Source organism: Sorex fumeus, unplaced genomic scaffold (genome assembly GCF_029834395.1).
Source record: "Sorex fumeus unplaced genomic scaffold, SorFum_2.1 ptg000014l, whole genome shotgun sequence".
Classification (NCBI taxonomy): Eukaryota; Metazoa; Chordata; class Mammalia; order Eulipotyphla; family Soricidae; genus Sorex; species Sorex fumeus.
The window spans coordinates 14,388,753-14,413,719 of NW_026606071.1; the positions used below are offsets into that span (position 1 = coordinate 14,388,753).

The following is a 24,967-nucleotide window of genomic DNA, read 5'->3' on the forward strand; positions in this document are numbered from 1 at the left end:
CCAGCACCCTATATACACGTGCACTAATAGAATTCATGCCCCTACTTTCTTAGTCAATTCTTCTTTTGAAAGATCTTACTGTGCTGCCATAACCAGCTGAACACGCTGTACAGCTTTTCAATCAAGACTGAAACACATTCATGATTTATTCTAGTCTTCTTCATAGGAAATATAAATCTCTGACAAAGCAACTGCCAAACTAGAGTATTACTGGATGCCAGTAAAATGGACTACATCTTAATTCAATTGAAGTTACGCTTGAATAGGCATCTTCCTTGCTCAAGAAAAAAACCTGCATGATAAACTGTGGTTCATGAGTAATGGGTGTCTTTATTTTGCTTCCCTCTCATGAGATCCTTACCCATATACGCTGCCCAGTGCAGAGCACGCCGGTCCTTCTTGTCAAAGGCATTAATGTTTGCCCCTTTGGCCAAGAGTAAATTGACCATCTGAAAGATAATCAATGGAGAAATCAAACATGCACTCTACTGCTCTTCTCCGCCAATAAGTGATCTAAAACAAATTCACAACAAATCTAAAGACAGGTCAGTGATCTAAAATTCAAATAAAGTAGGAAGGTGCTATCACCAAAGACCTTGTGGTAAGCATCTCAGAGAAAAAGAAGGAGGTGAGAGGTGACTTTTTCAATTCTAGGTAGTAAAGCAGATATAGTTGCCTAAAGCTTGGTAAATAAACATTATTGTCATATTCTACAAACTTCTTAAGAAAAAAGATTTAGGTTGCATTTTGGGTTGAGAGAGTCTCTATTCTTGTTCACCAGGATGAGGGCACCCACCTCCACATGGCCGTTCAAAGCAGCATGATGCAAGGCTGTCCGCCCGCCTCGGTCAGAGACATTGACGCTACTCAGCAGGGGGATGATGACTTCTGCACATTTGACAGCCTTATTAGCTGCTGCCACATGGAGGGGGGTCTGCCAGTTCTTGTCTCTCGCATTGACATCAGCTGAATGTTTAATCAATACTTGCACTGCTTCCTACAACAAAACATAGAGTTTGCAGGGATCACTTATAAAGGCTCCATTCCATATTTATTGGATATACGATGCTTCTCCAGATCCTAGAACTACAAAGAAACAGCCCTCATGGGCTGGCTTATGATGGATATTCTTCTGAGAAATCTGCTCTATTATACAAATCAAAACAATGGTACTGGTTAGAACTGATTCACCTTACCGATCTTTGTTAAGCAAGAATCCAGACTCATATCCAAATATATCTCTAAGCATAAACTTCCTTATAAGGTATAAAATTGACCAAATAAGAATATTCATGTACAAGAGAGCAGACTGGGGAAAAATATCCATAAGCCAAAAGACCATATAAGGTGAAAAGTATGTGTCAATAAGCAAGTTATTGCTTCTCTTCCAAAGTCAAAGCCCTTTAAACATGCTTGGATCAATTTATAAAATGTTGGTCCTTTGAGTCAACATCTTAATACTCACTGTGTGATCAGGGAACATAGATATCTATAATTATAATGCCTTGAAATAATGAAATTTCTCCTTTTTTCCCAACCTTTCCATGATACAACCTAAATTTTTACAACCATAGAGTTCCTTGATCTTTATTGAGCCTTCTCAATAAAATAAACCCTTTTTCTTTTTTAAAAGACAAGTCAGCATATTAGCTCTTGAATTGAACTCCCAATCTTGGCTGTACATTAGATTAACCACAAGAATGAGAACCTTTAGCAATACAAATGAATGGTTCTACTCCATGTATTTGAGATGATCTCACAATTTCTGTAACATATCTGGGAACTTTATTGAGCAGCTTGAACTGAGGACACTCTTCTGTTTAGTCAAGTGAGCGACATGGCTTGAGAAGGGAATTCCAGAGCTTCATTTAAGGACCAATTAGTGAGGCTTCTTCATAGACATCCTGTCAATGTGGCATCAATAAACTAATGGAAATGCATTGGATCCCTACTTCTTCCATCCTTCAGGGCAGAAAGCTTACCCTTGTTCACATCAATCCCCAAAGGCCCAGAATGCCTGATCTACTTTACATTTTATAAAAAATGTCTCAGATACGGTGCTGGAGAGATAGTACAGTAGGTATGATGCTTTCCCTGCACACTGCCAATCTGGGTTCAATCCTTAACACCACATTATTGTACCTAAGTCTGCAAGGAGTGATCCCTGAGTGCAGAGCCAGGAGTAAGCCCTGAGAACTTCTGGGTCTTGGTTCCCCAATCACACGAAAAGTTTCTGATAATAGATTATGTGAATTCAGAAAAATTTATTATTCAGCAACATAATTAAATAAAAAGAATGTTTCATGAATTAAAAATACACTGAGAGGAAGAGTGAATCTGAGCAGTAGAAAGAAAGCAAAGGATAATTAGCTTAGCAAATTCAAGGGAAATTTTAGTTAAACAGCATGATAATTGAGAAATATTTCATTTAGATTATATTGAAGGACAATAAACTGTAGATTCCAAGAAAAAAGTATTTGTATTAAGATTACCATAAAAGTATTTGTACATCACACATCCTCAGCAAGACTATCAATAAAGAATTAAATGTTCTTTGAACCCATTAAAAGTAGTACACACACCTATATACAAATATATTATTAATGCTCACCTATCATGTGCAAAACACCAAGAGAAAAAAGAAACCTTACCTGGGTTCGAATCTCAAAACTAACTGGGTAAAGCCAGAAAACTATTATAGCTGGTAAGGCACTGAGAACTGCCGAGCGTGGCCCCCAAAATGAAACAGCAGTGATGACAAAAAACTGGCTCACTAAACAGGATTAGGCAATTAAAAAGTCAAATTACAATGTAGGTGTTCATATCTAAATAAAATATATTATTTTTATTATTGACACTAAATATTCTTTGAACCTCAAAGATTGTAAGGTTTATATTAGACATAAAATCTATTGTTGTATGAGAGGAAACTACTGGGACCCTGTTTACATTTATTTTCTTTAAAAAACAAATTACTTCAGCTGGCACTGAACTTCTGGGTCAGCACTGTGCTCTCAGTCAGCTGACCATGGAATACTGCCTTAATTACAGTACTCAAAATGGGCTAGGAGAAGAGAGGAGCTTCCACAGAGGAGCTTTCACAAGAGAGGAGCTTCTACAGAGCAGATGGAAGTTACCCTCACTGTTCATTCACTCAGAGTGCCCTAAAATGAACAGGGCTGGATCTGCCAAGTCCATTTACAGATCACAGTATGTGCCCTAAACTAAACATGCCCTAAAATGGTTAAGTTTCATGCAAGGAGCCCACAGATTACAAGAATACCAATGCAGCATAAATAACATGAATGTTACCAATTTGACACTTTCCTACTCCTACTAAAAGCTTTTTATTATCTACATAACAAGGTCAAATTACGATAAAATTAATCAGATGTGACAAGAACTTGGACAAAACAGAGGGAAATCATCAGAAGTCTATTATCTACCTGGTTATATAAGATATGATAAATGAAAAGACTTACCCTACATACACTGTGCTTGAAATATTAGCTAATGATAGTTGTTCATATGTATAATTTATAAATAAAATGAATATTTTGAAATTTCACCCTAAAAATGTTTTACAGTTAAATTACCAAAAGTTGGAGATAATAATCTCCAAGCAATAGAATAAAAAAAATCCCTTTCATACTTTCAAAACCAAGTAACAATACAATAATGCTTACTGTCACTTTAATACCTTTGACAAATATGTGATTTCACTTTACTCTGCAAATTTAATGCCATTAAATATTATGTAAATTTAGGATTAAGTAGCAAGTGGGAAAGATACAGGAATATTTCACCAATTTATACTATTTAGACATCAGACAAATGAGCCCATTAGAAATTTGATTTTACGGTAACAAAATATTATTTTTGGACTCGATGAAAGAAATATTATTACCTAGGAGAAGTCCTACCTTAAGTAAATATTTTTAATTTAAATTTCAACCTAAGCAATAAGTTAAGCAAAGATAACAGTTATTTACATTCCAATTGTGGTTTACATGAAATGAGTGCTTACAGAGTTGGGGGGTTTACATTCATTTTGGGTTCTGTTTTGGTTTTTTGCTTTTGGGCTATACTGAGGGGTTACTCAGAAGCTACTCCTGGCAATGCATGGGTGCCATATGGGATGCTGGGATTGAACTCAGCAAGGGCACTACCCACTGTACTGTTCTTTCTAGACCCAGATTTATACTCTTAAGAATATACAATATACCTCTAAACATCTAAACAATTATTATTTTTTTAAATTTTGGGACCATATATATCTGTGTCTGGGGCTTACTACTGTCTCTATGCACAGGGATGAATCCTGGCAGTGCTTGGGAAGGTCACCTGCAGTGCTGAGGACTGACCCAGGGCAGGCCATGGGGAAGGCAACCACATTAGTCTCTGTACTATCTCTCCAGCCCTCATAACACACTGAAATCATAGAAAAGTTTTGTTCTATTTATGTAAATAGATGTGTGTTGAAATACAGCTTCACTCATTTGCTTACATGATATCTACAACTGCCTTCAGATGACAACAGCAGAGCAGCAATTCTGTAAGAGATCCAGCAGCAGTCAACGCCCACCTGATCCACTAATTTGGCTCTTTATGGGAAAGATTTGCAGAACACCTCCTCTCCCTCTGCCCTACCAGCAGAGGCAGCCTCCTGGAGCCAGGGAACTGAATCTTCCATGTGCAGAAATTCTATGGGATTCTTGAGAGAATACACTTTGCACAAGAGGTAGTTTATAGTTTCTAGCCAGTCATCTCTGTTTAAAAGGCAAAGTTCCCATCATCAAAGTCTGTGTTGCTCATCAGTTTGCAACCCTTTGGCTCATTCTCCCCCAACTGCATCAGCAATTCAATGTAATTCAATGTAAGGGCCTGAGGATGTCAAGGCTATGGTGCTTGGGGGTCTCTAGGGTCATACTTGGCAGTGCTTGGGGAACCCCCTCAGAGTTACACTTTGAAATTTTTTTTTTACACTTTGAAATGTTTGGAGGATAATGTGATACTTAGGGTTAAACTGGGGTCTGTTGCATGCAAGACATGTGATTTAACCCCTGGACTATCTCTTTGATCCCAACAATTACCCTATTTTTTTCCTTTCTGGGTCACACCCATCGATGCTCTGGGATTACTCCTGGCTTTGTGCTCAGAAATTACTCCTGGTGGTGCTTGGGGAACCATATGGGATGCCGTGATTGAACCCCGGTCCGCAGCGAGCAAGGTAAATTCCCTACCAAGTATACTATGGCTCCAGCCCCAACAATTTTCTTCTTTAATATTGTCACATGGGCCCAAATGCCTGAAGCACAAATTCTGCATGGTGCCAGGAAGTCGACACTGCCCCACTGCTAGCATTGCTGGCTGCAGCCCTAATTGCTGGGTGTGACCCTAGCAGCTTCCTGCACCCCTAAACCTAAGTACACAGCATCACTGGGTCCTAGCACCGACCTATCAGGCCTGCAGCCCCAGCTGAAAGTCAGCAGGAGTGACCCCTGGACCCCAAGCACTGTTGGTGAAGCCAAAAGTCAAATTAAATTGCCATTTCTTTTTTAAAAAGCCAGGGAACAACAAAAGGCCAAAGGCAGCAGAACAAGAGAGTTATTCCACAGAAATGAGTCTAGGGGCGGGAGGAAGAGGGGAGGGTGGGAGGTATTTGGGGGCACTGGTGGAGGGAAGCAGGCACCAGGTATGGGGTGCCAGGTGTGGGGCCAGAACAATATATGCATGAGACTATCATTACCAGTATTGTAAGTCACATCACCTTAATTAAAAAATTTGACATTAAAAATTATTTAATCCTAGAGCACTTTACTAAATTTTAAGAGGGTGTAATTTTATGGTTATTCAGTTACTTAATGACTTTTTTAATCAAACGAAGAATCTCTTCCTATATCACACTTGGTTAAAAAAAAATACCGAGAAGTTTTCTAGGTAAATTAGAAGAAATTAGAGAAATTCTCTAGAGAAATTTATGAGATAAGAAAACCACTAACTTGGAGGAAGGAGAAGAGAACACTTTCTGAATGGTGAAAAAATATTTTTTAACATTTTTAATTAAGGCATTTAAGGCACTGTGATTTATAATACTGTTATGACAGCATTTCATGCATGCACCATTCCTGCACCACACACTTCACCAGAATGCAAGCTAATATTTAAAAGTATCTCAAATTATTTCAGGTGAATAACCAGTTTTTTAAATTATTTAAAAAATAATTTAAGCCAAGATAAGTACCAGGAGATTTACTCCATGGCTTGAAAGCCAGCCGCACATGTTAGGGGAAAAGGCAGCTCAGATAGAGAAGGGAGCACCAAATAAAGGGTGTTGGGAGGATCCTCCCAGTATGGGAGATCCGTGCTGAGAGTGGACTGTGGACTGAACATGATTGCCACTCAATGCCTCTGTTGCGAACACAGCACTCAAAAGGAGAAGGAGAACAAAAGGGAATGCCCTGCCACAGAGGCAGGGTGGGATGGGGGGGATAGGGATGGGAGGAATACTGGGATCAGTGGTGGGGAGAATGGGCACTGGTGGAGGGATGGGTGTTCGATCATTGTATAACTGAAACCCAAGCACAAAAATTTGTAAGTTTACAACTGTACTTCATGGTGTTTCACTAATAAAATTTTTTTAATTAATTTACTTTTTATTTAGACACAATTTACAAAATTATATACAATAAGGCTTTGGACATACAATGTTGCCATTCCCAATCCTACCACCTCTTGATCCCATTCCCCACCAATGGCTCAAGTTCCCTTTTACCCCATTGCCACCATGAATATTGGTAGATACATTTAAAATTTTAATTATCATAGCTTGGGTTGCATGTTTTGAGTTGTGTTGGGTCTAGTGGTTTGTGCTTGGGTTTATATATGCAGATCCCTTGTCTCTACACCACAAATGTACCCAAAGTCCCTATCCATTGGCCCTGTTATTTCCATCATTAGTCAATACTTTGGTAAAATACAATAAAAACTAGCAGACTAATTGTAAAAGATGGTGGCACAGGGGCCAGAGAGAGTATACCAGATAGGATGCTTGCTTTGCATGCAGCCAGCACCCCATATGATTCCCTGAATTCCACCAAGAATGATCCCTGTGCATAGAGCCGGGAGTAAGCCTTGAGTAATGCTGTATGTTCCCAAAACAAGCAAGCCAAAAAAGAAAGTGAGGGGCTGGAGTGATAGCACAGTGGCTAGGGCTTTTGCCTTGCATGCAGCCAACCAAGCTTTGATTCCCAGCATTCCATATGGTCTCCTGAGTACCTCCAGGAGTTCATACCTGAATGCATGAACCAGGAGTACCTGTGCATTGCTGGGTGTGACCCAAAAAGGAAAAAAAAAAGACAGTAAAACAAATTACAAATAAAATCATCTGATTATTCAACTTATCAGGCACACAATCACTCTAATTGCTCAGAAAATTTCTGAATTCATACTCTTCTCACAAATAAGACAAAAGCTTCCAAATCCAGACCAGCAAAAAGGCCACAAAGTTAGGATCCTACAGAGCATTTGCTTCCTTTTTTTAATGATTAGGTATGTGTGAGGATTCTGGCATTCCTCTGAATGGGAGTAACTGCATTCAGTCTGAGGCTGAATTTCACTCCATAGTAGGAAGTTCTATGTAAAATACAGAAACAGTAGACAGAGAACTGTCACCAGATGTCCTGTGGGAGAGAATTGGAGATGACATTTGCAGTTACTTGGTTCCTACTTTTTATGAGTTTCCTTTTAACACAAGGCAATTCCAACCCTGTAATAGAAGTGAAAACATACACTGTGGCACATGGAAAAGATGAAAAGAGGTAGGAAGCATGAGTCTTAAAAACTGTCACCTCTAATATTTGTTTTTATACTGTTACAGGTGCATTACAGTTAAGTGATCATAAATTACTCATGGAAAAGTAATAATCTGTGACTATAGATAGTCTTTGCAGGCACAGCAATGTCAAGTTTTATCAACTGTAAGTTGCTTTAACCAGGCTCTGAGTCTTCCTCATCTTCCATACTCCCTATTAACTCTGGCAAGTAACTTTGCTTAGTGTATATCCAATAAATGTTGCTAGCATAGATCACTATAGTCAATAAGAACTCCCTAAAAATAATATGCAAATATTAACAGGACATTAATTGTGGGCTGACATCTCTAAGGTTGCCCTCAGGTCCTAAAGGCAACTACTAAAATACTTTGGGGCTTTTATACATATTGATCACCACAATTTCATATTTAGCAAGTATGTATAAATGGATGCCCAACCAAATTGTTCAATGTACAGGCTTGTTCCTTTAAAAGTAAGTATCACTAAACTCATCTATATTATTATAATTATTATTGGAATACACTTATTCCAAGAACTTACATATAAAAAGATTTAGAGAAGACTGGGATATGAAAAAATGTTCTAAGTAAACTTATTCAAGAATTGCTGGATTTAAACATTGGGAGGTGTAGATAATAAGTAATTTCAGTCTTCAATCTTAGGTCTCCAAGTGTAATCTGCAAACTATATGATTCAGGGTCTTCTCTTAAAATGCAAATTTCTGGACACAACCACAAATTTCACCAGAAACAATGAGAGTGAGGTTTCACAACAGGTATTTAGATGATTTAAATACATCCCCAAAGTGAGTACTATCCATCTACATGCAAATATATTATAAAATGCTTCCTTTTTTCCATTTCCAGGCAAATCCCCCCTATATTCTTCATGTAAACATACTTTTTATAATTATAAATATATACTAATATTTCACATAATTTATCTAGTTCTCTGTCTACCAACATTTAGCCCATAGTGATAGAAATGTGTTCTAGAGCAAAGAAAAACATCTGGAGGACACTCATGTTCCACCATTGCCACCAGGTAAACTCATCCATAATCCCTGCTCCAGAGCCTCATGATGAAAGATATCAACTAGCCACAAAAATTTCTGGGATTCACTGGCTGAGTCCTCTGGGGCAATCTCAGGAGAGGGACAGGCCAAGTTCCAGTCCTACCAAAGTCCCAGCAGCCACACCCATACCTATGGCCTGACTCTACTGCCTCACAACTGACTTCTATATAGATGCCAAACTGCCTAAAATTTCAGGTAATACTGGATTTGGGGGGCTGAAAACTCTGGAGCTTCTCAGAGTCAGGATGGACAATTCCCCCCAACTCTCCATACTTCCAGAAGCCCCAGCAAGCACACCCACATTCCTTTGCCACTGTCATGTAAGCTCACTGCCCAGTTAAATAGTCTGTATTTTCTGGAATGACATCTCCAAACTCTACAATATTAATATCCCAGTAGGATCATACCAGATTTGATGGCATGATCCTGCTGGAAGACAAGTAAGTTCGATTAACAAAATCATTAACACACAAGGCTCAGTTAGCCCTCAGACAAGGGTTTAATGTCCCTAGAGTGATCACAAACATTATTATTGAAATACTTTTGATAAGCCCACTAGCCATTTAGTGGTAACAAGTAATATAAAATAAATTTTGGGGGGGGATGGGGGGGTGGGAGGGATACTGGGACTGGTGGTGGTGGAGAATGGGCACTGGTGGAGGGATGGGTATTCGATCATTATATAACTGAAACCCAAGCACAAAAATTTGTAAGTCTACAACTGTACCTCATGGTGTTTCACTAATAAAAATTTAAGAAAAAAATAAAATAAATTTTTTGGGGTCTGCTATGGGGGCAGGCTTGTGGGGTGGTTGGGAAAAGGGGGACAATGGTGGAGGAAAGGTCACAATGGTGTGGGATTGGTTTTGGAAAATAGAATACCTATAATAACTGCAGTCTCCTGCCCCCACGCCTGGCTATTCCTCACCGGGGCCCCTTGGAGGGGAGCGGGTTGAGCTTTCCTCCACACCCTGACCAGGGCCCCAGCAGCCGAAGACCTCCAGGACCAGCCACCACCATACTGAGACCACTCTCCACACACCTGAAGATACCAGCAGAGGGACAAAGCCACGTGGGTTCCGGGGCCGAGATCTCCAAGCCTACTTGGATGGGAGTCGAGCATCCTCCACCCAGATCCTCCAAATTCCAGTAGGCGGAGGTCACACCCACCAACTGGCCCCCTGGCGCCATGTAATCCCATCAGCGGCCAAGACTCAGAGACTATAAAAACCAGCTCCCGGAACTGGTTTATAACTGATGTTATAAGACATCTTCTTATAACATCTCATTCCTACTTTGACAAACTGGCAGGCTACTGAATGTAGCCTGCCCACATGGCAGAGTCTGGCAAACTCCCCGTGGCGTACCCAATATGCCAAATACCAGTAACAATGATGGGTCTCATTCTCCTAAAGAGCCTTGAATATAATCTCAGGGCTAGGATGAAGGAGACGTTACTGGGGCTTGCTCGAGGCAATCGACGATTAACAGGATGATCTGTGATCTGTGATCTGTGATAATAATTGCATTATGAACACTTTGCAAACCATGGTGTTTTAATAAAGTGGAGAAAAATTTTAAATGAGAATTTCTCATTTAAGTTACAAAACAGAAAGCTTATCCACAGATCTAGAAGACATGTATATACTTGCCAGATTTGTATCTGAACTCAGACCAGAAACAGACATATGTATAGGGCCACTGAGTATCCACAGGGTGCTTTTGAGAGATGCTGTAGATGCGGGTGGGTAAGTGAGCAGTTCTCACATCATCTTCCCTCCCCTTCACTTGGTACCCTAGACTTGTTACTTAACTTCTCTGATACTATCTTTACTAAATTAGGATTCGAAATAATATCAATCTCAAAGGATGACTCAGAGGTTGAAATGGAATAATGTACAGAAAGTATTCAGTATACCTGCCAAGAACACAGTAAGTGCTCAGTAAACCCTTATTATCTATTACAACACACATAAGGACACAACAGTCTTAATTCTTGACCTCAAAGAGAAGCTACAGCCAGTTTCAACTTTCCTAGTCAAAAGATACCTCTGGAACAGGGAAGTGAAGCATTTAGTAATTTTATTTTAGTGCTCATCGTGGTTCAGCTCATTAAAGAAGAAAGCCGTGTGGAAGACCAGGAGCACTGCAACACAATCACAATAGGTTAAGGTTAAATGCCAGATCGTCTTACTTACTCCTAGAAATCACACTTTCTAGAGCAATTTCTAGAAATCACACGCCGCCATACAGCCCCCACAACACATACAATAGTGCCTTCCACCATGTAGGTGTACACTAATACGCATTAGGCTTCAATAAACATGTACAAAACTCTCCAGGTTTATATGCATTTAATTTCTTTCCCCCACAGATGCTCTTTTCCAAGAAAGAAAAAGAAAGCAACAAGAATAAGCAAAACAGAGGGGGGAAACATAAAATAATTTACAACACCATCAGAAAATTCTGGCAGCCCCAAATATTTCTCATGGATATTATCTAGCATTGCAAAATGTTTTGCTAATATTTTGGTATGAAGCAGTATTCATTTTCAGAACTGTGGGAGTTATTTGGAGAGAGAGGAAAATGACTCTTAGGGACTCAGTTAAAAATAATGCTTCATGGCTTTGATTACGGAAGAAAAATCAGCTCGTAATACAGAAGGTGTACAGCATAATAATTTGACATCTATGCATCCCTACCAAACATTCAAGTTTATGCGCCACTACAATCCACCCTTGTAATCATCATCACTGCCTTCTTCTCTTACAGACACCATTTTTGGTCCCAGAATCTAAGATGTTTTTGTTTTCTTTCATGGATTTATTTATTGTTTGACTTACTTCACTTAACACAATACCCTCTGGGTATACCCTGTTATTGTAAAAAGGTAATATTTCATATCATTTTTGAGCGTGGCAGTATTTCCAGTGTATATCTATACAATATCATCTTTATCCATTCATACAATGATAGGCTTTTAGATATATATTCACTATTATAATATATATATTCACTATTATAATTAAAGCTCCAATAAACACAGGATATATATAAAAACATAGGTATATGTGCATATGTTGTGCATACACATATATATATATATACATATTTTCAAAGGATCCTGCTGGTTTTCCAGGAGGAAAACCAGGTCCAGTACCAGCAGGACCGTACTACTGTTCAAGAAGGGAGACATCCATGACATTGGCAACTATCGCCCGATCTGCCTATTGTCTGTCATCTACAAGTTGTTCACTCGAGTCATCCTAAATAGGATTGGCAGAACACTAGATGAAGGACAACCATGCGAGCAAGCCGGGTTCCGCAAAGGATTCAGCACCATCGACCATATCCACACGATAACCAAGCTCATTGAGGTTTCTCGGGAGTTCAAGATGCCGCTTTGTTTAACGTTCATTGATTGAAAGAAGGCCTTTGATTCTGTTGAGACGGAAGCGGTCATTGAAGCCCTAGCCAAACAGGGCATTCAAGCCCAATACATCAGGATCCTCTGTGAGCTGTATTGCGGATTCACTACCAGGATCTCACCATTCTACAAGACGTGATCGTTGATGTCAAGAGAGGGGTTCTGCAGGGTGATACCATTTCACCGAAACTCTTCAGTGCCACCCTCGAGAACATCATGCGACGACTGGAATGGGAAGAAATGGGAGTGAAGATAGATGGTCGGCAACTATACCACCTCCGCTTTGCTGATGACATTGTTTTAATAACACCAAACATCAGCCAAGTGGCACAAATGCTGGCCGACTTTGACCGTGAGTGTGGAAAGGTAGGACTACAGCTGAATCTTATGAAGACAATGTTTATGAGAAACAGCCTCGTTCCAGATGCCCCATTCGCTCTCAACAGAACGACCATCTCCAAATGCAACAGCTATGTGTACCTAGGTCGAGAAGTCAACATGACAAATGACCTGGCACCCGAGCTGCGCAGGAGGAAGAGAGCGGCTTGGAACGCCTTCAAGAACGTCGAAGAAATAGCTAAGAGGACGAAGAACCTCCGGCTCCGGGCACATCTCTTTGATTCCACTGTTCTTCCTGCATTAACATATGCCTCAGAGACCTGGGCCCTACGCAAACAAGATGAGAACGCTATTCAGGTCTCCCAAAGAAGAATAGAAAGAGCTATGCTTGGAATATCACGTTTCACTCAAATGAGAGAAAGAATCCGGAGTTCTGACATCCGTTGATGATCAAGAATCAGGGACACTGTCTCATTTGCCAAGGTGTCAAAAATCAGATGGGCTGGTCACGTAATGAAATTTAAAGACGACCGCTGGACTAGAGCTGTTACCGACTGGATTCCACGGGATGTCAAAAGACCGTGTGGCCGCCCACCTACCAGATGGTCAGACTTCTTCGTCAAGATCATGAACGATCGGTTTGAGGCTCTTCATGTTCCCAGAGCGAACAGATGCCATTGGGCTACACTAGCACGCGACAGGGACAAATGGAGACGTTACTGGCGCCCGCTCAAATCGACGACTAACGGGAAGTTAAGTGATTTTTAAGTGATTCAAAGGATCCTGAGGTGGCCACTCTCAGGATTTTTTCTGGAATGGCTGTACTAGTTTAAGTCCTCATCAACAGTGGACAAAGATTCCCCTCTCTCCATATCTTCAACAATGCTTGTTCTTTTTTGGCATTTTCATTACAGTCATTCTCATAAGTACAAAGAGCCATCACTTTTTGGTTTTGATTTACATTATCCTAATAGTAAGAAATGCTAACCATCTCTTCATTACCAGTTATTTACTTGGCTGTTTACTCCCGGAGAATCCAAGATACGGAGAGAAGTAGGAGTAGGGGGAAGACACAGACAGATTTCAAAGGGAGAACACACCTCAGCCCGGCCAGTTCCAAATAAATCTTGAAGGTACATCTCTCAAGTCCATCCAGCCTATTCTGGAGCATTTTTCAAGTAACATGAGCATGGAGCTAGTCTGTTTCACTTTCTTGTCTGTGGAGAAGCTTTTTAAAGTCAGGTATGGGTGGATATTTAATCAATATTTTGGTCTGATACTCCTAGTGGTATTACAGGCTCAGGAAATGAACTTTGCATGGAACATTTTTTCCCCTGGCTTAGAAACCTGAACATATTAATTTTGTCTGGATGGAAAAGAGACTCAGAAATTCTGGCTTGTATCTATGTATTAGATGCAATTTTGAAACTCGACCTGATTTTGCAAGTTTCAGTGACTTAAACATTTATAAATGTGCTCTAAGTCAGTTTATCTTGCATGCATGAAAGCATTCACTGCAGTGTATACTAGATATGTGCTTTATATATTGTATAGCAATTGTACAGATAATCATACTAACATAGTTTACATTAAGAGCCTTGTATTTGACAAAACAGTCCAAAGATAACTGTTAATTTATCAAACTAGATTCTAGAAATAAACCACAAACAAATGTGTGGTATTCATTTTAAAAGCTCACTGTCTAAAAAAGAATTCATTAACAAAAATTGAATGATTGGGTGATGGAGTGATAGTACAGCAGATGAGGTGCTTGCATTGCATGTAGGTGTCCCTGGTTCAATCCCTTGCACTGCACATGGTCCCCTGAGCACAGAGCCAGGAGTAGTTTTAATGTGTCAGTAGGTGTGGCCCAAGCCCCATACCTCAAAAAAAAAAGATTATTACTGGTAATTTTGTATTGTTTCAAATGAGCCAAGTTGAATATTTCTTAGAATTCTCTTCCCTGTGTTATTCCACTTAAGATGGCTACAAATAAAATCTGCCTGAGACAGATATAAAACCACAAGCCACAGCCTCCCGGGCATATTGGAGGTCAGGTACTGTCTCGGCTTATGCATGTCACTCACTAACAAGGTGAGTCTACACAGTGGCACGGGGCATGGGTGGATTAACACTGCTAAAGATCCTACCATTTGCTTTCTCCCAGGTTCATGGGTGCTCAGAAGTAAAGCACTAAATGTCCTTCTGCAAGTTTCCCTTTCAGTGATGTTGATGCAGTGAGACAGAGTTCCAGTCTGTCCATTCTCTCCTGTTTCATATCAAGATTTTCTTATCAACTGCAGACCCTCTGGCTAGAGTCACTTCAGGATCGAATGGAAATCACAATGCGCCTGACTTCAACTTTTCTGCAGCCAGCACAATCACATACAGTCTAATCCCCCCAACAAACATCTTTTATAACATCTCTCAAGGGCTCTGCTTCCTTAGTTGAAACTTTACCCCCAGAAGATTTGTTACCTCTATTCTAGAAGCAAAGGGGCTTGAGGACAGTATAAAGTATATATCTTTCAATGATAGAATGGTCCTTAATACATCTTTGAGTAAGTAGTCTTAGAGCTTGTCAATGCAAGAAACAGCTAACTATGTCAATAGCCAAATTCTAAATTACCAATCCAAGTATTTGTTCTTTCCCCCATGATCTCATGTCTGCTTTCCCAGGTATAATTTAGAAGTAAATAAAGTACTGGCATTAGGAGTAAATTCAAAAGAAGTAAATTCAAAACTCTGATAGCATAGTCAAATTCTTAGAGTTAAGATGTACATAGTAGGTTCTAACAACAGATACTAACTTTTCTCCTGACAATTTTCTATGACAAAGATTTAAATGAAGACGACCTCTTTTGTAGTTTATCTAGTGAACCTGAGTATTTACAACTCAGATTTCTTACATTTAAAGTTCTTCCCAACAAAAGAACTCAATTCCGTTCTACCTACAATGGAATTTTTCCCCTGACAAACCTGCAGAGGGAGCTGGTTCCTTAGAGAAGCTATAAACACCCAGCTACATAGATCCATCCTTGGGTTCACTGAATTTAAACATATTAAAGATATTAAGGAAAGTGCGGAGATAGGCTGACGGAAAATGAGTGTTGTGAGGATTGAGATCTGCAGCTACTTGAGATAACAGAGGTGGAGAGAATTTGGGAACAATATCATAATCTGAAATTCATCTGGTTTTGTCTTTCTTTCCCTCAAGACTACATACTTGCTAAGGGCAAGAGGGGTGTATCATATTTTGTTGTGCTCCATCCAGCAAGCACAGTATTTGACATACAGACTGTATCTAGCATATGTTATTGCTATTGTTGAATAAGACTATGTAATTTTTTTCTAAAGGAGAAAACCCAGATTTTTCATAAGATACCTAAATGAAATTCATTGAAGATTAAATGGTCTTAAAAGATAACTTTGTGAGGTTGCTGGCCTTATGAGTCTGGTCTTATAAACTCGGGCTTCCTGATTATACCCTCTGGCTAGTGTCACTTCAGGATCACACAGAGATTACAATGACAGACTGACATCAGTTTCAGAGGCAGAGAGGCAGGGGGTGGCAAGCCATCAGCTTTCTACTTCCTCAAGTAAAAAAGTAAAATGTGGACCAAAAGAAGATTTGGAGTTCTCTAGCATTAATAAACCAGAAGCTTTAGCACACTTGTTGAATAGTCTCTATTCCATTTGGATTATTCAGAAAATGAATACAAACCTTACAAACTTAAAAAAAAAACTCTTAGGAAAACAGGTTACACAGCTCAACAAAGAAGGTGATGATCATGAAACTGCCAAGTACCAAGTACACTGTGAGATTTCCAGGTAGTCGCTGAAGAGAAAATGTTGACACTGACGACATCCCTGTATGCTTCCTCAGCCACACCTCCTACTCCCACATGTACCCGGAGAGCATCACCTTCCCTGGTAGCAAAAAAAATATTTATCTACTGAATCAGCTACTAAGACTAGTCATTCAGTGCCAAGTGCCTCCAATGCTTGAGCCTCGTATGGCTGGTTGGTGAGCAGCTCCTCGGACTAGTCTCCAAGCCCCCGTTTCCCAGCAGCCCACTCCTCACACTGTCCCCTTTTCTGATCCTTCATATGTCTTCTAAACCATTTGATTCATTTTCCAGAGTTCCAGTGATCACCTCCTTAACACCTCAGCTTTATGCCAGTAGGAGTAATGGTAGAAAATCTACTAGCCATCTTCATCCAAGTTATCATTCAAAAGAATTTCTTGTGTACTTCCCAGGAACTAGGCTTGAACTACCTCAGAGAACAAAGTACAAATCCCTGCCCTCATGGAGTTTATATAACAGGTTTGCCAAACTCAACATGTTCAAAGAGCCTTGACAACTTCCCATCCCCTGCCCTCCACCTCACAATCAAAAGCACCTCAGATCCTCAACAGCTTCCTGTTCACCTGACCTCAGCTGTCCTCACTCTCCACTGCTCAAAAATAGCAGGTCCTCTTCTATGTGGCCCAGACTATCAAACACATGTTACTCTGTAGCTCATGCTCCAATTACAACCACCTGAACACCGCCCCCCCCCCCACACACACTTTTCCCTTTGGGCCTCTTTCTTCTAGGATGCTTACTCCTGCCTCTGCCCTCTCTGTCTTGCCTGGTAAGTCTCTACTCAACCTCCAAACATCACAGGGGCTCACTAACGTCTGTTCCTGGAGGTCTTCCTCTGCTTGGGAGGATAGCTGTTTCCTCTCTCCTCCAATATAGGTATGATACAGAGCTGATCTGCCTGCATGTCTGCTGCCCTTCCAGACTAACCTCGCTGTAGCCAAGGACCCCACAGTCCATTGTGGGCAACCCCCACACCTGGGGCATCATATCTGGCACACAGGAGACTCTCAAACAGCTCTTCGGTTTTTATAACTTGCACTGAAATGAAAAAGTCTTTTGTTTGCCTGTGAGAATTCCTTATTCAGCAGAAAGCATTCTTCTCTTCCTGGGGACCAGAGATGTTGGATTAAAGAAAATAAGCACTCACTTCACTTCTGGAGGCAACAGCCCGGTGCAGAGGGGTCAGCCACATGTTGTCCTTGGCATTGACACGAGCTCCTGAAACGAAACACCACAGGTTAGAGGCTAACGGAGTCAGTGGGAGTTCTACTTCTGTTAACTATACTTTATTTGTGTGATAAAATCAGCATGTTCTTTTTCTTTCTTTTCTTTGTATCTTTCATGTACTTTCTAGCCACCAGAAAAGGGGCAGAAGAAAAAACCCAATATTGTAGATTATAAGAATAAGAGCCAAGAGTGCCATAGAAATAACAATTGTAAAGTTGTAAAAAGACTGAAGTTATCTGGGACTATGGAAAAGTAGTTGCTGAAGAATAAAGAACTTTCAGGTTATGTTTGTACATGTACCTGATATAACACTATTGCATATATAATAGAGATTATTATATTGTACTGTTACATAGGACTGGAGCGATAGCACAGTGGGTAGGGGATTTGCCTTGCAAGTGGCCAACATGGCCGACCCGGATTTGAGTCCTCTGCCCCTCTCGGAGAGCCTGGCAAGCTACCGAGAGTATCTCGCCCGCACGGCAAAGCCTGGCAAGCTACCCGTGAGGTATTTGATATGCCAAACACAGTAACAGTTGTCACAATGGAGATGTTCGGGGCCCGCTCGAGCAAATCGATGAACAATGGGAGGAGAGTGACAGTGATTGTCACATAGTGGGCTGGAGCTATAGCACAGTGGGTAGGGCATTTGCCTTGCATGTGGCTGACCCTGCTGACGTGGATTGGATTCCTCTGCCCCTCTCTGAGAGCCTGGCAAGCTACCGAGAGTATCTCGCCCACATGGCAAAGCCTGGCAAGCTCCCAGTGTATTTGATATGCCAAACATAGTAACAACAAGTCTCACAATGGAGATATTACTGGGCCCGCTCAAGCAAACTGATAAACAACAGAGGACAGAGCTACAGTGCTACTGTTACATAGTAACTAAATATATTTCTTTTAAGGCTACACAATTGTCCTCTTGACTAACTATCCAGAATAAGTAACCAACCTTCCATTAAAGGAAAAAGGAAGTGAGACTGCAAACAAATCTTGTAAAGCTGAATTCTGGTAGTTGATGTGCATTGTGAATATTACCAAAAATATGATTTATCTCTGAATCCAAAGTCTTTTGCTAGATGTCACCTGATACTTTGGTATTTTGGCAACAGTTTCCATGGACAGTTCAGTTAGACAAGACAGGAATTCCAGGTGGTGTCCATGGTTCCATCCACTATGCAGAGGGCAAACAGGCTCCGACAGAAGCCCAAACCTACTCCCATTTAGGGGTGGTACAGCCTAATCTCTCCAATTGCCCCAACTCTGCCATGGAACACAAGCTGTGTGTGGTGGATTTACAGAAAGTAGAGTACACCTTTCATACTCACTCATTTCTTCAGTAGCACAAGTCCACGAGTCTGCAACTAAACTGCTAAAATATTCAATACGAGCTTCCTTGGAGAGGAATGAGGGTACTAAGCGGTTAGGGGTTTTGAATCAATCTTCTCATCAAAGTTTCATAAAACGGTTTACAAAAGAAGAGGAGGAGAGGTTAGAGATGATCCCTTTGTGGGTGCAGTAAGAGGAGCCCAGTTTATCCTGAGTGCAACAAGAGAGGAAATTCACAAGCAGGGGCTATGAATCAAAGAAACTAGAAAGTGAAGCAGAAGAGGCAGGGCGAGCACATCAGGAGCAAGGGCTGAGAAAATAAGTCAAGTGGAAACAGAGGCTGACTCACTTGTGAGGCCAAGGCCAGCTGACAGCTTAAAAAAAAAACAAACAGAAATCTGCCTGCCTTCCCCGCACCCCCCAAAAAGGAAGCAGGAGACTTTCACGTGTAAAAAGTAAGCTAGAAATTTACTTTAAGCTTGACTAAAAGGAGATAAATCAGGAATTTCCCAACTACTATTTCTCTTCAATGGAAAAAGAATAAATGCCATCAGCAATATTAATTTTAGAAATAGCACTTAAGTCTAAAAACAAAGAGATATACAAAGTGTCTCTTTTACCCATTTCTTTTTTCTTTTAACTTTTTTTTTTTTGAGAGGGAAACAGGCGAAGTATTTTCTTAAATACTTCCTAAAGGTTATTCTAGCATGGTGTCAAGGTTAACAGCCACTGAAAAATTGTTGCTTAGTTTTTCAGTATTAAATAATTTGAATCCGGGGCTGGAGCAATAGCACAGCATGTAGGGTGTTTGCCTTGCACGTAGCCGACCCGGGTTCTATTCCCAGCATCCCATATGGTCCCCTGAGCACCGCCAGGGTAATTCCTGAGTGCAGAGGCAGGAGTAAGCCCTGTGCATCTCCAGGTGTGACCCAAAAAACAAAAAACAAAATAAAAATTAACCCTAATATCTATTAACACTATCTAGATATTTTCAAGCCACTTATCCAATAAGGAACAAATATCAGTTTGCTAGAATCAAAAGTACCAGTCATCTCTCTCAAAGGCCTGCATTAAGTGATTTGGAGTGAAATGAATCAAATCTTGAAAAGATGGTGAATTCTCAGTCAGAAGACCCGGATTAGAGTTGTGACCTGAGGACCTACTATCCCTGGGACAAGAGTCATAAATCAGAGGCATAAGAATAACAGTACTTCTCTACCTACTTTAATGCATGTCTGGGAGAAAAAAGTAAGTGCTTTACAAATTGAAAACCACAAGTTCTTATTTCCGAGTCCCTTCTAATATCTTATTCACACAAATATGTGACTCAGATTTTCAAGGAAGAAACAGTCTTTGCACTGGCAAGAAGGGGGAAGTCACAAGCAGATTTAAGAACACAAAGAACCATCACTTAGAGATTGTACAAGTGGCTTCTTTTCAAAGGAGAGAAAGACTACTGCTAGAGAACTCTAAGGAAGAGGAAATCCAAATGTAATTTAAAAAAAAAAGAATGTGACTCTTAAAATTTCCACTGCAAAAGTAAAATTTTAGATTTCCTCTCTTAAGTCTTGGTTTTAAGAGTACCAGATGCTACCAAGCCTCCCTTTCTGATTCAGAAACAAAAAGCACATATATCTTAAAATTGTAACATTTCCTCCTCCAATAATCTGGAAGGTATTCAACAATTTCTTTAACTACCCTTCTTTTTCTTTGGGTCATAAATATATGTACTTTACTGACTTGTGCTTGTAACTGTATATCATAAAATAAAACTTTCATTCACTCGTGCAAGGCAAATGCATGTTTATAACTTATCTTTAGGTTGTTTCCTGGTTGCTCCTATCATAAACATCGCTCAGATTTCATGCAGTCCTGAGAAGAACTTTGCCTTATCCCTTCACTGTCACTGTCACTGTCACTGTCCTCCCATTGTTCATCAATTTGCTCGAGGGGCCCAGTAACGTCTCCATAGTGACACTTGTTACTGTGTTTGGCATATCAAATACGTCACGGGTAGCTTGTCAGGCTTTGCTGTGCGGGCGAGATACTCTCAGTAGCTTGCCGGGCTCTCCAAGAGGGGCGGAGGAATCAAACTCGGGTCGGCCATGTTGGCCGCTTGCAAGGCAAATGCCCTAGCTGCTGTGCCCTTCAGAGTGCCCTGTTTACTGTTAAGGCACTCAGATCAGAAAGTCAGAGTCATCTGAGATAGAGAAATCTGGCCACTTCCCCCTCTCTTTGAGTTTGAATTTTCACCTGGCTTCTGAATAATTATCCTTTCTTTAGTCACTCCTTCCTTTTGTATATTTGTAGGAAGAAATTCTACACTGGGTCAATCAGACGTGCTCCTTGCAAAGGATACCATGACTCAACCTAAATTAGCACTGTCTGGTGAAAATGCAGTGTGACCCAAATACCAAATTAAAATGTTTCTAATAGCCACATTTAAAATGGAAGGGGAAAAAACAATTTTATTTTATATTTAACTCAATATACCCATAATGTTATCATGTGATAAAGAATGAGAAATTAGTAGGATTATTTACATTCCTTTTTCTCATGATAAAGCTTCAAAATCCAGTATGTGTGTTATATTTATAGCACATCTCCATTAAAATAGGCTACACTACTAGGGCTCTGGAAGACACCAAAGCCACTGCAGCCACCTAAGCTATCAGTGGTCTATGGCCAGCAGACCCTACTGCGTAGATCTAAATGTTAAGTGGGACTCTAGGTGTATCCATTCATCTTCTTGAGTAGCTCCCTTCAGTTCTAAAGAGGGATTCACTGAAATTGGTAAAAACTGCTGCCACATCTGAGATTTTATTCTATTTACTAATGTCTGTATATTGCACTTAATAGAGATACTATTTTATGCCATTTTTATAGCTAAAGAAATAAAGGTGGTAAGAAGTAATATGTTCCAGCTATCCAGCTAGAGAATTATTTAAACTCTGTAAAACTGACTTCAAATACCAAACTCTTGGATGTTCCCTCTAAACAATAACAAATATTCATTGAGCATTCAGCAAAATGTTGCTTCCCTTTCCTTTCTCCATCTTATTCTGTTCCTCAAAGTCACCTCTCTTTTTCTCTTCTTTTTTACTGATATATGTATGTACAAAAATACAGGCATGAGTGGTATATTTACCCTTGATTTCATTCCAATTTCTTTTATGTCTTCATATGAATAATATGTGCACACATATAAAAAACAATAAAATCAAGCTGAGTGGTAAACACATTATTTTTCATATATTTATTTTCTATATTTTAAAATATATTAAATATATATTTAAATTATTATACAGTAAGCTTTATAATACTGCTTCATGCATACAATTTTACATCAACTGTATTGTATTATAGTAATACTGAATTTCCTTACTTCACTCAACAATTTTTATATGCATTCTTGTTGCTACAGAATGAGTTTGCTCTTTTTTTTAAACTTGAGTTTATTATTTTTAATCGATGTGTATATTCTAACATACAAATAAACCTCATTTTTAGACATTCTCTCAGTATGGGTATTTTCATTACGTCAGTGTTTCAAACAATGCTGTGAACATCCATAAAATGACTTCTTATGCAAATGTAAGCATTTGTCTAGGATACTTGATTAGATGTGGTCTTCCTCTGTCATAGGTCATGCATACTTCTGGCCTTGCTAGATAATCTCAACCCTCCAAAGTATACCAATTTACACACTCCCAGTGCATAAGACGTCTTCATTTCCCACATCCTTATCAACACGTGACATTAAGTCATTTTGAATATAATAAAGAAAATGGTATTGCATTTTATGCTTTCCTATTTAACTGTGGGGGTTTTTGTTTGTTTTGTTTTTCACAAGGTTGGGGACTGAACCCATCCATGGCCTCGCACATGGAAGGCAAGCGCTCCATTACAGAGTTCCATCCCTGGCCCTAGGCATTTTCCAATATGCTTATTTACCGGACATTATTAATTCATCTTCTGAGAATAGCTCATTCACAGCCTCTGCCTATGCCTTGTAGTGTTCTATTACTGTTTTTCCCTATAATTTATATTTCCACATTTATATTGTGTTACTATTACCATTATTATTCACATATTCTGAAATCTTTCAGCTTAATGTAAACCAAATGAGATTTTTTTTAATATTCAAATTCTTTCAGGGAGAAAAATGATCTCAAGCTTGCGGGGCATCATGGAACAACATCCGCACAGCATGTAACAAACAGCAGCCTTGACTCTGGCAGCTTCCAAGTCACTTGAGGAATTGAAAGATAATTAGAAATCTAGGAAGTGGCTTCTCTCGAGCCACTGCTGAAGTCCTTCATCCCTCTCCTCCTCCTCCAGAAGCTGAGTGGCAGTGGCCAGGAAAATCTCGCCTACCAGAACAACACAATTACTCTGACAAAGGCGAAGTTATCTGAACAGGGCCCAGCAGTATTTCATTGGTGTCATCCCCCGCCACCGGCTTCCTCATCCTCTTCCTCCGAACATATCTCTGAGCCTTGTTTACATGTCAGGGAGCCGACAGTTGGTTTTGGCTCTGAGTTGAATATTTATAACATTTTTCTAAAGGAACCTTCATGTTATTTACCTGCCTGTCAGGCACCATTGTGCACTGAAGGACAGAGTCTGCATGGCTAATGATTTAAAGGCAAATGCTTTCTCCCAAGGACATTTTAAACATAAAAATAGCACCAGTCTATACAGGATCTTCAGAGACAAAGACCTATCTTAGCAGCTCAGGCACAAACCAATTACAAATTAAATATTTTTTCTTCGGTCTTATCACTACTACCATTTGATTTTATTTTCATAGATATCAGGAAGAAGGGGAGTTCTCAGGATCTTTTCCAGAGACAATCTTTTTGTTTTCTAAGCCCTGTCATAAACGAAGAAATAGAACAAAGGAAAAAAGGTAAGATTAATTCCTGAAAAATCTTACAGGTCAAAGAGAATAACTAAGAATTAAGACAGATAGAGGCAAATTGTAGAAATAAATAAATGAGAAAGACAACAAAATATGTTAATGGTATAAAAAGATCAGCTTGCTACTGAATTTTTTTACATAACAAATCTCATTACAGCCCAGGCACACTGTCCTTCAATGCATAACCTTGGAAGAGTGTCCCATAATTCCATGTACGTGGCAATTGCTGAAAACATTTTTAAAACTACCCTGAGAGTTGCCTTTAGAGACAGTTTTCACACTCACCAGAAAATGGTTCATTATTTTATAATCACAGTACACTGGAGGCGGGCTGGGGGTGGGGAGGGAATCAGCACTGTCTGCTTTAAAAGGTATTCCTTTTTCATCAGAAATCCAACCTCAGAGAATGAGTATTTGTTATGCATCAGAGAATCAGAAGAACAACCTGTCACCTATGTAGGCAATTTCCACTGAATGTAGTTTATCACATTTTGAAATATCAGAGAAAATAATTTTATAGGAATATCATTTGACTGCAGCCTGTGTTCTAATAAATCTGTTTTAATTAATCTTTAAAGCAATTTAATTATTTTAAATTTTTATTATTTTAATTACATCTCACAAACTGTTCCATATTAGTATTTTCTTCCTTAGTCCAAGACTCTAATCCTTGTGCATCCCCAGAGTTTCACTGCGGGATATTGTTACTGCGCTGATTTTGGGGGGATGCTAGCTTCCTGTTTCTCAAGTATCTGAACTCTTTGCCATCAACTGTTTCACATTCTTCTCATTCCTATATAAGCAGATAAATGATTTGGCAAATTCTTGATCTACTTTCTGACCCAATCCTGATTTCAACAGTACCCAAACAGAAACTAAAGACAGGAGTTAGAGTTGAGGTAAGAAGAAGCCAGAAGATGGGCTCTTGGTTAAGAAGGGGGA

At 39.7% G+C, this 24,967-nt stretch overlaps 1 protein-coding gene across 4 annotated transcripts in view; it reads right to left on the reverse strand.

Annotated features, from left to right (window-relative positions):
- Window positions 1-24,967, reverse strand: part of ANKRD44 (ankyrin repeat domain 44) — a 344,812-nt gene that overhangs the window by 131,739 nt on the left and 188,106 nt on the right. For all 4 annotated transcript variants that reach the window (XM_056111738.1, XM_056111735.1, XM_056111737.1 and 1 more), the window contains exons 4-6: window positions 17,693-17,763; window positions 797-997; window positions 362-449 (exon numbers count right to left, since the gene is read on the reverse strand). In XM_056111738.1, the coding sequence (XP_055967713.1) occupies window positions 362-449; window positions 797-997; window positions 17,693-17,763 (360 nt within the window). The remainder of the gene's footprint in view (window positions 1-361; window positions 450-796; window positions 998-17,692; window positions 17,764-24,967) is intronic.